Source organism: Penaeus chinensis, chromosome 13 (genome assembly GCF_019202785.1).
Source record: "Penaeus chinensis breed Huanghai No. 1 chromosome 13, ASM1920278v2, whole genome shotgun sequence".
Taxonomy (NCBI): domain Eukaryota; kingdom Metazoa; phylum Arthropoda; class Malacostraca; order Decapoda; family Penaeidae; genus Penaeus; species Penaeus chinensis.
The window spans coordinates 12,800,092-12,815,091 of record NC_061831.1 but is presented as its reverse complement, the minus strand read 5'-3'; the positions used below and the strand labels follow the sequence as shown (position 1 = coordinate 12,815,091).

General features: G+C 38.8%; 2 protein-coding genes across 2 annotated transcripts in view; both read right to left on the bottom strand.

The window, feature by feature from the left end:
• Positions 1-715, bottom strand: part of LOC125031895 — a 28,991-nt gene extending 28,276 nt beyond the window's left edge. Inside the window, exon 1 of the mRNA XM_047622892.1 lies at positions 698-715. The gene's annotated coding sequence lies outside the window, so the exon portion shown is untranslated. The remainder of the gene's footprint in view (positions 1-697) is intronic.
• Positions 716-8,664: 7,949 nt separating this feature from the next.
• Positions 8,665-15,000, bottom strand: part of LOC125031505 — an 8,834-nt gene continuing 2,498 nt past the window's right edge. Inside the window, exons 3-7 of the mRNA XM_047622366.1 lie at positions 14,459-14,584; positions 14,000-14,238; positions 12,541-12,661; positions 12,262-12,383; positions 8,665-10,418 (exon numbers count right to left, since the gene is read on the bottom strand). Coding sequence (XP_047478322.1) covers positions 10,055-10,418; positions 12,262-12,383; positions 12,541-12,661; positions 14,000-14,238; positions 14,459-14,584 — 972 coding nt within the window. The 3' untranslated portion in view covers positions 8,665-10,054. The remainder of the gene's footprint in view (positions 10,419-12,261; positions 12,384-12,540; positions 12,662-13,999; positions 14,239-14,458; positions 14,585-15,000) is intronic.

Sequence of the window (15,000 nt, the reverse complement as noted above, 5' to 3'; positions counted from 1 at the left end):
AACTTTATATAATATTAATTTATAATAGAAATAATTTTGATGCAAAAATATTAAAGAAAAGTATAATATTGAGGTATTTTAAAAATAAAATAGTTATACCGACAACCGAAAACGAGGTGTTATTTGGCGCTCGAAGCGGTGTCTAAATCATAATTTTATCAAAACTTTCTATTGAAAACAGAGAATGCGAGATATTCTTTGATTTTAATAAAAAATACATTTCCAAACTCAGAAAATTCATAGGCGCCTATTTCTTAACTTGCCCCCGGGATTCGACCAACTTTTAGAAAATCGACAATTATTGAAACACCCTAATATACACACATATATATTCATATATATGCAAACACACGTATATGCCGAAGGCCTTTTGCTATACTGCTTCTTCAGGGCACAACCTGAGGAACCAATGTAGCGAAAAGGTCTTCGTCATATTCGCGTGCTTTCTTGTTCTTCCCTCTATTCTATTTTTGATTTGATCGACATGAATTCTATATTTATATATTCATATATATATATTCATATATATGTATAAATATATATACATACACACACACACATATATATATATATATATATATATATATATATGTATAAATATGCATATATATGTATATATATATATATATATATATATATATATATATGTATGTATGTGTGTGTGTGTAAAGCAAACAACCGTCTGTGGAGCACTTACCAATGCCTGGACCGCGAGAGCAACGGAATGGTGTCAGAAAGGTCTTGGCGTTGCACCAACTGGCTCTGAAGTGACAGTCAGTGCCGTTTTATCTTGGTTGAGTTCTACGTCAGAGAGTGCCACGTGGGCATCGTCCAGTGTCATAATTTTTATTTCCATGTAAAATTCCTGTGAGAAAAGCAGCAATGATGGCGGTTTCCATAATGTATTTGATGTCTGATGATTTACGATTTACGACCCAAAGGCCGTTCCTGAGCGCGTAATTATGGCCCTCCCTGTTTCTCACTCTCTCTTTTTCTCTATTTATCTGCTTCTCTCTCTTCTCTCTCTTTCACTCTATCTATCTCTCATCTCTCCCTCCCTCTATCTATATATCTATCTATCTATCTCTTCTCCTCTCCCCCCCCCCTCTCTCTCTTTCTCTATCTCTCCTCTCTTTCTCTATCTATCTCTCCCCTCTCTCTCTCTATCTCTATCTATTAAGCAAATCCCTGCAAATCCGCACGGACATTCCGCGCATGTGAGTGTGTGTGGATTTATACACACACACATCGCCCGCAAAGATTTGTTAAAGTTGTGTAAATCAAACCTAGACACGGTAGTGAGTGAGTCTATCGTAGATATGATGTTGGGATGAGAACCACCAACAATGATTATCTAACCAATTGCTCCCGGGGGATGGATCATGCGCAGCCGCCCGAGTATATACCTAGTTTAGTACATGATGTCAGCATGGCTTCAATGATGACACCAATAGAAAAAAATATATACACCTATTAGTATGTCAGATAAATCCATTTAAGAGATCAAAAGAGTATAAGAAAATGCTTTGATTTGGTATGAAATTAATCAAGGCTGTATAGATGAGTTCCATGTAAGGACTTTAACCAGACTCCTCCTACTTACATAATTTGAATATATTTGAAGCAGTGTTGAAAACTGTTGAATATGGTATTATAAAAAGTATATATATTTAGAAATACCAATATGTTGATTTTTTATCTATGTACTTGTTTGTACTTCGGGCATCAATGTATCAGTTCGAAGCTCATGTTTGAATTCGGAAATTGTGCATCCTTTCACCATACTGTTTGTACTTTTTACCGTCCTTAAATGAATATGTTCTATAACAATCCTCCCTGGCCAGGCCTCGAACCTAGGTTACTCCGAACTAAACCAACCATGCCACACGACCCACTAAATGAGTGTGCAACTAGGATCTAACTAGCTCCATAGACTTACCAATCTACTCATACATGAGCAATGGTAGCGAGGTTTTACACACACTCCCCGTGGGCACTATATCAATTTGGCATTGCATCATTCCATCTTTCATGAATATGTTCATATATACTCATAATTCAGTACATCCGAAATAGGTATATAGAGATACGGCAAGAAAATAATTCACAGAATACAAAGCAAAAAACAGCATAAAAAACAGAAACGTATTATAAATATATAACATATATGCATATATATATATATATATATACACACATATATATATGCATTATATATATATATATATATATATATATATATACATATGCTTCTCTCTCTCTTTCTCTATTTGTCTGTCATTATCAATTTTTCCCTTTTTCACTATATGACGATATAAATATCTATCCCTCCTCTCTCTTTCGCTCTTTATCTCTCTGTCTATATCTATTTTTCTCTCTTTCTCTTTCTTTATCCATCCTTTGTCTCTATCTGTCTATCTATCTATTTTCCTCTCTTTCTCTCTAGAAAGTCCTCTGTCTCTCTCTCTATCCATCTATGTATTTCTCTTCCTCCTCTCTCACTCTGTCTATCAATCTCTCCTCTCTCTATCACCTCTACCCTACTCTCCACTCTCGCTCTATTTACACAGGCAAGCCAGGTCGGGCCCTGTGTGTTCAGGGAATGACCCCGCCCACAAAAGGCACAATGCCACAGACCAGCACATGGAAATGGAAGCCAGGTGGCGACCCCCACGAAAGAACAAGCAAAGAGGCCAAAAGACCTCTATGGAGAAGACGCCCCCAAGACACTTGTGCGCGCACTTCAGGCCGGACTCAAAACTTAGAATTAGTGGGGATAGATATCGCTGGGTATCCCAGGCCTTAAAAATGGACCCTTTCAACAAGATGAAGGGATCAATAGAAATAAAATTTGGGAGAAATAATGTGTACGTGAAATGCAAGAACCAACAACTTCTGGACTATCTAACAACAACCGGTGCAGGTGGGGAAGTGCTGCAAAAAGCCTAGGTGTTTGGAAAAGGGAAATGCACCAATGTCATTGTGTTCGATGTCCCAAAGCAAATTGAAACATGAAATGACGTACAATGAACGCGTCATGCACGTCAGGCGAGTGAAAGCAAAAGGACTGATGAGCCAAAGAACCATCACAACGTGCGACGGAGAGGTAATCCCCAAAAGTATTAAAATGGTTGAAGGCACTTTTTAGGTATGCCGTCCTCAAATCACCAACCCAGATTTGCTCAAATTGTTCGAAGTGGGGACAAGGAGCACGTGCTTGTCAGCGAGAATCACCGAGATGCCGAATGCGCAAAAAAGATTTCTAAAGGAAAAACTATCCCTCGGAAATGCGTAAACTGTCGGCAGGAGCACAATGCAGATTCTCCATTGTGTATTTACTATCCAAAGGATAGGAAGGTAAGCAGCCAAAAAAAGCAAGCTCCCCCTCCCAACACGAAGTCCCTCCCAGCCCCTCGCCTTAATGATATACGGGAATTCCCACACCTGCAGAGGCCCCTGCAAGGAAAGCAATGGCCCCGGCCACGGCACCAGCACCGACAGGAGTTTAAGCCCAATCAACTCCAGCAAAAATCCCAAAACACCAGCTGCATCACCAACCCCAGCACCATCTGCAGCAAAAGCTCCAGCACCAAATCCAGCTCCAGCCCAGCCCTCACTGTAGCAGGGCAAGCAATAGCCCAACAGTGAAATGAATGATCTGCTACAAATGCTGCTCAAGCAGATGGAGCAGATGGAGCAGATGAGTTCATGAAGGCCAAGTGATAAATGATAAAAAGTATTACATGGAACATCAGCAGTTTACAGAAAGGCAAGGCGATCCTCTCACACTATCTTCACTCTGAACATGTGCCAAATATCTTGGTGTTAAAATATTTCTTGATGGTAAAACTATCACCATCTTTAATATATATAACCTTCATGATAGCCAAGTGGTACCAAAGCCTCTTGACAGTATGATACATAGTATTACTGTTTTATTGTATGGGGATTTTAATGCTCGTCATCCTCTCCTGCGCTCTGAGGAAAGCACCATAGGCAAAAACGGTAAGGTTTATTATCTCCAAAACACTAGTGACAATATACATTTATTATGCCCCCTAGAAAAGACTCATTACCTAGGTAGCAAATTAAATTATATAGCTCTATATAATCAGCACACACTCTCAAGCACTGCGAAAGTCATCCCATTCTTAGTCAGTGACCATTGGGCATTAGGTATAACATCCCATTTTGCAAGATATCTTTCTGTAAACATTATGATGAGTTTATTAAAGATATTTGCTGCTGGTATGAAAACTTTACTCCTACCAGACTTAATAATTTTGATGAAACACTGTCAACAAGTTGGTAACATCATTAACCAATTCCACCCCAGAAACCCTGTCAAACACAGGTCTTCATCCTACAGAGGCAAACGAGCACATCACCTGAACAAAGATCCTGAAGTAAAACTACTTAAAAAACTAAGGTCTACAGTAGATCAGCTAAAGCACTTGGGAAGAAACCCCTACCTAGCTAGGGACCTTGTATTCTTTAGTAAAAAGCTTAATGAGGTAAATCAAAAGCGGGAAGAGAGATTGTATGCCTGGGTAGACTCGATTGACTCCACGACTCCCATGAGTAATGAGTGGAGGGAGATCACTTAGATTAAAGGCAATGCATACAATGTGACTCTCCACCCTCATCCACAATGGGTATCTTTGTCACTCCTCAGTAAATGTTGCGAAAATTCCTCTCTTGAAAATCTTCCATTATCCAAATGTAGGTGCTCTATAAAGTTAAAACATAAAAATGAGGCTGATGTACCACTTACAAGTCATGAACTTCTTGCAGCCGTTAAGACTAGCAAATCCACTGCACCTTGAGCTGAAGGAATCACTTATGACATCCGTCTCTTTACAAGGCTACAGGTAAAGGGGAGAAATCCTCTTCTTAATCTCTTAAACTTAACTGAAACACACTGTCTCTCTAAAACCTGTGAAAGAATTCTCGTCTGCTCCACCAGATCAAAGATCAAATTCATCCGTCAGTCTCTGGTTCCAAAAAGGAAAAGGAACGCAAATGTGTTAAGCCCAGTACCAAAAGGGAAGTAATACACAATGTCTTCTTACTTCATAGATTTCAAAGGAGCATTCGAAAAAGCCTCCATGACAATCGACAATCCTCCATGTATTAACTCTTCTAGGAGTTAAGAGCAAGCTTCTGCTATGGATAAAAGGATCTTTGAAGAGAGCAAAGGTATGAACTAGAGTTAGGCACTCCACAAGGTGGAGTTTTGTCCCCCTTCATTATTTAACATATTTATGCTCTCTCTTTGTAAGCTTAACAGTGAGTTAGGAGACCTATGCAGCATCACATCCTATGGTGATGACATTCTCATTCAGGTCTTTGGTAAGAGGAAATGTGTTCTCCAGATATTCAACAAAAGTGTGCTTCCCTTAGACTCATGATCAACCCAATCAAGACGATGCACATCTTCAAATCTCATAAACTCCCATACATTCCAATGTTAGGTGGACAGGTTTTTGCAAAAACTGACATCTATAAGTATCTAGGTGTCATGGGGATTGCCCCCCATCTCATGTCCCGCAATTCTCGCTTCACACGAAAAATTGTTAAAAACATCAAGGAACGTTGCTTGAAACGTTTAAGACCCTTACAATACATAACTAACAGATACGTAGGTGCCTCCCTAGGAGTTCTAAAGTTGATGTACATATCCCTTGTTAGATTTATGATAGACTATGCGAACCCAATATGTTGTCACAGAATGGTCTCAAACCTCTTGAAGACTTACAAAACAAGGCCATGAGAATCGTTCTTGGTTACCCTATGACTGCTAAAGTTCTTGTCATGAGAAAGAACTTGGCCCCTTCTTCAATTTACAGTCGCATCACCCAGGTCAACACCATATTCGGCATCAGCATTCTCCAGCTTCAATCCAGACCACAAATTTCCATTGCTTTGTCCCATGAGATTAATTACAGTTCAGCATGCCCGGCGCCCTCGATACTCCAACCTGATACAGTCAAAGCTAGAATGGAGGGCCAAAACTGCTCAAACTATTCTCAGCTTCATTGTATGGAACATTGATGCTATTGAAACCCCAGAAGCAACACTAACTGCATCATGGCATAGACCACATGTATGTTCATATTAACAAATTAACAGGGCCTAAATCCATGACTTCAGTAACAGAATTGAAAGGTCATTACCTGAAATATAGAGATGATATTGTTCCTCCCCCTCATCATATCCCCCTACTTGCGATTTACTGTGATGCCTCTACTGATCCTCACGGAGCAGCCTGGATTAGAGTGCTAATTCCTGACATTTCTCTTAAAGAAAGTGTACGAATTTCCAACTGGGCAAGTACAACTGATGCCGAGTCAGTAACCATATAGCATGCCATCAAAATAGGTAGTGAACAGAAGCGACACCTAGCTGTCTTCTCTGACAGCCAAGGTGCACTCTACAGACTTACTGCATTTAGTCCAGGAAACATGGTAACTAGGAATATCCTACACCAAATTTTTATGGTGTACAAGTGTCACTGTACGGGATACCCTCTCATATAGGAATATCATCCTGTGACAAGGTGGATCAGTTAGCTAAACTAGCACTCTCCCGTGAAGAACCATACTATGCAGTACTGTTATCTCTCAAACAATTGAAAAAAAAAAAAAAAAAAAAAAAAAACGTTCTCAGCTGTCTTCGAGATTATGAGGGCTAGGTATGGACCACCGAAAAATTGAAGAAAAATGGACATTGTACTATCTGGCATTATGAAGTTACTGCAGGGACATCTGATAGAGACAAACCATAAAAGGTCTATAATGGACTGTCTCGGAGAGAGCAGGTTACACTAACCAGGCTACGCATAAGATATCAGTACACTATACATTATGTACAGGATACAGTTTTGGAGGCAAAGCCAATCTCATATCATCACTGCAAAATGTGCAAGGCTCCCTAGTCGCATAATCTTACACATTACTTACTTTGTTGCTCGAAAACTTTATCCTATCGATCAATCAGCTCTGTCCAGAGATCAGCACTTATTGATTACATTTATTTTACTACAGACACTGGTCTTGTCTTTGATATGGTTAGTGATATAAAAGTTTTTTTTTACCAACTAGATGATATGTGAATAATGTAACCACAATGACAGGCATGTATAATATATGTTTTGCTGACAGCCCTGTACAAAAATAAAAACAATCAGTTTGAATAGATGCTAAAGCGTCTTACCCTGGCTTTTCGCAGGGCATGTACATTGTTCTGTAATAAATGCTTATTAAATAAAAACTCTCTTTATCTATATCCATATTTCTCTCTCTGTCTATATATCTGTCTAGCTCTCCTCTCCTCTTTCTTATATATATATATATATATATATATATATATATATATATCGCTCTCTCTCCCTTCTCTCTCTATCAATCTATCTCTCCTCTCTCTCTCTATATATAAATATATATCTATATGAATATCGCTCTCTGCTCTCTCTCTCTCTTTCTCTCTCCCTCACCCCTTCTTTCTCTCTCTCTCTCTCTCTTCTCTCTGTCTCTCTCTATCTATCTATCTCTCCTCTCTTCTATCTGTGTGGCGCAGCGGTAGCGTTCTCGTCTAGCAATCTTGCTGACCTGCGTTCAAATCCCTCGCCGCCAGTTGATGGTAGGGGTTACCATCCACTGGCGGCAGGTGATAGTTTAGAAGCAAAATGAAACAGACAGTATGTCACCAAGAATATCCGTTGTAATAAATGGGATCAAACTAAACTTAAAAATAAAAAAAAACTTAAACTCTCTCTCTTCTCTCTCTCTCTCTCTCTCTCTCTCTCTCTCTCTTTCTTTCTCTTTCTCTCTCTCTATCTCTCCTCTTCTCTCTCTCTATATATATGAATCTCTCTCTCTCTCTCTCTCTCTCTCTCTCTCTCTCTCTCTCCCTCTCTTTATTTATCTCTCTCGCTCTTTCTCTCTATGTATATATCTCACTTTCTCTCTTCTCTTTCTCTCCCTCTCCCTCTTCCTCTTCCTCTCCCTCACCCTTTATCAATATATTTCGCTTTCTTTATATATATATATAAATATATATATATATTTATATATTATATATACAAACACACACACACACATAGAGACACACACACACACACACACACACACACACACACACACACACACACATATATATATATATATACATATATATATATATATAGCTCTCTCTCTTTCTCTCTCTATCTCTCGCTCTCTTTATATATATATATATATATATATATATATATATATATATATATATCGCTTTCTCTCTTTTTTTCTATCTATAAATCTATCTATCTCTTCTCTCCTCTCTCTCTCATTTCTTCTGTCTCTCTCCCTATCCTCTCTCACCTCTCCTCTACTCTACTCTACCCACCTATCCTCTACTCACCTCTCTCTCGCTCTCTACCCCTTACTCTCTCTCTCTCTCTCTACCTCACTCTCTCTCTCTCTTTCCCCCATCTCTCTGTCTCCTCTCCCCTCTCTCCTCTCTTTCTCTTCCCTTCTCTCCTCTCCTCTCTAGAAGACACAAGCTAAACTAATGGACTGATGAAAAACTGTTTTTTATCACATAGAAGCAAACGTATATCTGTGTATTATTGATTCACTTCTATTTTCAACCACAAAGCAAAGCGGAAGGATAATAAAAGAGGTGTTTGCATATTTTAGTTTGTTAAAAAAACAGTGTAGATAACAGTTAAAATTCACTCGGTATAAATAGAGGGTAGTATACATAAAATAAATATTTGAACCCAAATTCAACACTTGCTACCGAAGCTTGTCAACAGGTCACGTCCTTTACAGACTGGCTCTTACTATCGGATGATCAAAACCGAATCACCACAAGAGTTTTGTAGTCTGTATATGAATAATTAGATTAGAGTTTTGCAGTTGGACTTTCGATAATCTGTTTTGCAAGGTGTTTGGAAATTGCATTCGAAAAAGCAGTAATTGTCCTTCTGAGTTACTTATTTCTTTCTTTAATGTTAACAAGCATAAATTTGTGCTGCATCACCGCTGTCAGACCACGTTTGTTTGTTTGTTTATATTTACTCAGACACACTTTCACATAATCAAATTATAAATTTATATAACGTGATGATAAATAGATTCGTTTGTGTCGAAGCTATTGAGGAGAAAGGTATCCAAGATTCTTCTCTTAAAAAACAAACCATTCACTTGTTTCCTTATATTTTAAAAGGCCAATAGCGCTTGTTGGATCATTAAGACTCGCTTATCCAAGAGTAAATACAGCCTTTACGCTATGGTATAAATAGGTTTCCCAAGGTTCACGTTACGCTTTGTTCGTGTGCGTGTTCCCTTAGTGATTTTATAGAAGTTAAAGAGAAATTATCTTACCAATAATTGTAACTGATGCAATCGGTACATGTTTTCAGAATCAGATATGTAAGCATAATTTATGTAATCATTTATTTCTACATGATTTTATATCAAACGATCATACATCACAACTATAGGGTTTTGAGATATGCAGGATCATTCACCATTTAGATCATATTAGATTATTTCTTACACTTTCAGGAAGCACGCAAGATCAAAGACACGTCACATCTCACAGCGAGTTAATAAACCTTTTTGACTATGCTGCACACGAATTGCACTAACCCAAAAATAAATAATCACACTAACCTATATAAATTAACACACTTAAGCATATATGCAGATCCCCACAGATAAAAATAAAGGAAATGAGTCCCTGCAATCACACTTAAAGCAAAACAATCAAAGTGCTTAAAACGGGCAATACAGTAATCAAGAAATGCATCATTGGCATTTAGAAGATTATTAACCATGGCACACAGTTCCTAGCGTTTCCACATACCAACTCTTTAGCTCAAAAACACGATTACATTCTTGAGGTGAGATGGCAAATGGAGTCGCTGTTCCAGACATGTTTTCAGCACGATTAGCCTCACTGTGGCTACGAGAGTCACCGGAGTGGCGAGCGAGAGCCTTCCCCTCGTCCCTGACTAGTGAAGGGTTTCCCGCCTCGCCGCCATAGCGACCCGCTGTCGAAAGGGACGTTAGTCGCACGAGCAGTGGGAGGCGGGGCAGAAGGACGGCGTGTGCATGCAGTTAGTGATGCACCATTCGTTCATTCCAGGTATGTCCTTCCAGGGGCCGACGGCTCTGCAAGCAGTAGGCGCGGGCGTGGACTTGAGCTGAGCGGACGTCGTGGTGGGCCTCGGGCTCGTGGTCCTTCTTGTTGGTGGTCTGGTGGTCCTTCTGATGGACGTTGGGCGCCGGGTCGTTGTGGGCGGCGGGGGCGGCTTCTCAGTCGGGCTCAGCGTGATCGGGTCGGGCGTGGAGTACCAGCTGTAGCTGCTCGTCACCGACTCGCTGGCCTGGCTGGTCGCGTTCGCCGCATTCGTGAAGCCGGCGCTGGACCTGGGGAAGCACGGCGCTCGTGAGCATGGGCCAAGAATGTGCTCTACAGGTCTTATGTTTGCTGTGCGTGTGGGTAGGTGTATATACACATACATATATACACATATACATTTAGATATATATACATATATATTTATACATAAATATACGCAACATATATATATATATATATATATATATATATATATTGTGTATATATCCATGTGTGCCTATATACTGTATATATGTGTATAATATATATGTGTGTATATGTATAAAATATATATTTATATATAGATATGTGTTGTGTGAGTGTGTATGTGTGTAAGATACATACATATACAGATATATAGAGAGAAATTCAGACACGCACACGCTCGTACAATCATACACATACATATACAAATATATGAATATACAAATATATATATATATATATATGTATATGTATGAATGAATGTCTACTGATATATATATATATATATATAAAACAAATATATATCCATATTTATATGTGTGTATGTGTTTATGTATATGTATGTATATATGTATGTCTGTGTATGTGTTTGTGTGTATTATGAGTGTACATATATGTTTTGTACTGTCTCTCTCTCTCTCTATATATATATATATATTTATATATATATATATATGTGTGTGTGTGTGTGTGTGTGTGTGTGTGTGTTTGTGTGTGTGTGTGTATCTATATCTATATTTATGTATGAATATATATGTTTATATGTACATATATATGTGTGTGTATGTATATGTATATATATCTATATGCATATGTATATATAATATACATATACATACACATACCCCGTATGTGTGTGTGTGTTTGTATGTGTGTGTATACAACACACACACGCATATGTGTGTGTATATGTATATGTATATATATATATATATATATATATATATATATATATATATATTTATGTGTGTGTGCATATGCATATATATATGTATGTATATATTTACATATATATTTATATACTGTATATATATACATATATATACACATATATATCGCCATGTATGTGCGCGTGCGCGCGCGTGTGTGTATGTATGTTTATATAGATATAGATATTATATATGTTTATATTATATATATGTATATATGTATATACACATACATACTATATATACATTTATAAAAATATATGTATATATATTTATTTTATATGTATATATTTATTTATGTATGTGGATACATATATGAATAAACTAATATATATATATATATATATATATATATGTATATTTATGTGGGCATATATGTGTATGTATACATATATTGAATGCATGTGTACATATATATATACATACAGTGTATGTGTGTGTGTGTTTGTGTGTATATATACATAAAAATAAATATATGTATATATACTTATATCTATAAACATATGTATATATATGTATATACATATATATACATATATCTCGACATATATACATGAATAAACTGAATATGAATGTTCATGTGTATGTTTGCATATATAAGAATCAGTGTTAAATCAGTGTGCTGTTGATTTCATATACAAATGTACAGGGGACATGTTTTTTTTACGAATATATATGTATATAAGTGTGTATTTTTGTATATATATACATAAAGTATGAATATATGTATATATATTTATATATTTAAATATATGTTTATATCACACACACACACACACACACACACACATATATATATATATATATATATATATATATATGCATATATATCCACACATTTGCACGAATATACTGCATGTTCATGTGTATGTTTATATTTTTAAGAATCAGTGTTAAATCAGTGTGCTGTCGATTTCATATCCAAATGTACAGGGGCCATAAATTGTTAAAAAGTTACCATGTTGGCTGCGCAACCACCGCCACGTCAGCGCATGCGCGGAACTCCTCTTGGGGTCCGCATCCGACCGCCCCGGTGCCGTCCTCGCAATAGCCCCAGTTGTTTCCTGCCACGTAGCGCCACTGTCGAAAAGCAAATTCGGTTTAATTGCACATTAGCATTAAATGGCCCATAAACACGAGACATTTGAATAGGTATAGGATTAGCTGGAGAAACACAGCTTGATATCTTCAACTATTTTCTTTTACAGCCAGGAAGGACAGCGACGCCCTGCCGTACCTGCATGACACACTGGGTGCACGTAAGGCCCGGGGGCAACTGCAGCTGCACCGCATGCTCTCCGTTGTTGGTGCTGATCTTGTGCTCGAAGCCTGATCCGTCGGCCTTGAACAGAGGGTGCCTGGGGACAGCGGGGCAGAGTAAGCACATGGATTTGAACGTGATATGATGTTGATTATGTTTTTTTTATCTTTTTTTGTGTTTTACCTTTTTTAGGAGGGAGGGGTGGTTACAAATGTGTGTTACGTTGAATATTCTTTGCGCAGCTAGGTATGCTGTGTCTAGTACATAAATTATTTAGTTTAATTCACTTAGTTTTGCTGTTCTTTGTGTGTTTTGGAAAGATGAAGACATGTAAGATCAGTGTGAGATTTTGAGGCAATTACACTGTGTATTTTCTCAATACATATTGAATTAATATACTTGATACATATGATTATATAATTATTTAGAAAGATGAGATAAGAAATGACCGAACATTACATGCTGCACGTGTTAAATATTAAAGGAACGTGTTATCTGCAACTAGTATAACAGGCCTTTTATCAGGAACTTCTGGAACATCTCCATACCAAGGCTGAGGGTGACCTTGAGTACGCGCCATCAGACTGTCTCGGAAAGAAGTCTGCACTCGTTTACATCATCAGGCTTATAGCCCATGGAACGCAGTAAGGTGCGTGCAGCCGTGTTCCTGTGCATCGCAGATCGTGTGTACTTTGTGATGTAAGCCTAATAATCACGAAGAATGCTGAGGCTGAGCTCCATCTTCACCTTTTGGCGAAGACGCGGCCAGGAATACCCACATTTTCATCAAATGGCTATTTCTTGTCAATGCTGGCACCTTCTACAGCATATCACGGCGGCTTCGAGCATATCACTCGCTCTTTCTTTTTCTGTGCTTAGCTCTGTCTTTCTTAAGAGGAATGAGTACAACAAGCTGCTTACAGAAAGCCCACCACACCAAATAGGTGAGGTCAATAAGGTGAAATTTAATGTTGACTGACCGTAGAGTCTCAGCCGTCAGTGAGGGAATTCTAATCCGCTAAGATTACTTGCAGATGTGCGTTTTCACTTAGGATTTAATGGACTTGCTGCAAACCTTGACTACTATTGATTAAATAGAAAATTCAGCTTATCACAATTTTATTAACTCTCCTGCATAATGTATATTTCACTTGTTTTTGTATTTCCTTGATTTTTTTGCTATTGTGTTTTGATTACTAATACATAGATAATCAAATGAGATGGAAACACGATACATTGCCTGTTGAAAAGACGTTATAAGAACAAAACATAAATCTAATGTCAAAGACAACGTAACACTATAGAGAGAAGATCAATTAGGATCATAGACGTTTTATAATCCTCCGTAAGAACGAAATGAAAATATCCAAACAGAATAGTAAATTAAACTATAAAGACTTGTAAAACAAAAGCGAAACGCCAAGATGAGACTCACGCGTTGAGACACGTCTGCGACGCCTCGACGCTGGGGTTGTTGTTGGGGCAGATGCGGAACTCGAAGTGGCCGCGGTGGTTGCTGGTTATGTCGACGCGCACGGTGATCGTCTGGCCCTCCGTGTACGTGCGCACGATCGTCCCGGTGGCGTATTTCCCGCCGGCCTCGTGCGGCCGCGGGTTCTCGTCCCACGCGTCGCCGCAGATGCCGCAGCGCCCGCCCTGGTTCTGGTACTGGTGCTGCGGGAGCGAATCATGTTAGCTCTGCTTTGGTTTTGCTATTGCTAATGTTATTGCTTGGTTCCAGTTATTGTTAAATAACTGAAATTAGCATTGTTGTCACAGGCGTTATGTTTATCAACGTGTCGCCGATGCACGGAGAATTCGTATTAATCAAGAGCCGGCATCGTCAGCAGACCTTCGTCAGCGAGCATGTTCAACACACGGCCTCATCACTCACCGCGAAGCCCCCGCAGAAGCCCTCGTTGTCATTGTAGTCGATGGGCACATCATAGCCGAATCTCCAGGCAGACGCCCGCGAGGGGGGGTCCACCAGCCGCCCGTGGCCCCAACACGCGCCCACCACCTGTCACGCCCACGGCGGAAAGAGGGGGAGAAGGGGAGAGGGGAGAGGGGGGATTAGTCGAGGAATAGCGCAGTCGACGGATTTGGGGCAGATGATGGGGGAGAGGCGCGGGGAGAAGCGTCCCTGATAAAGGACGAAGTGGAAGGAGAGAAGGGAGGAAGGGACAGAGGATGAGTGTGTCTATCAGAGAGAGAGAAGAGAAACAGGGAGATAAAGTGATATATGTGTCATATGTATACACACACATAAACATACATACATATATACATAAATATATATATGAGTATGAGAGTGTGTGTAAAATATATATTGTGAAAGATATGGAGAGAGATGAGAATGTATAAATGACCGAGAAGAGAAAGAGCAGAAAGGATAAAGACAGAACCGCAAGTAAAAGACATGAGATGGAGTAAGCA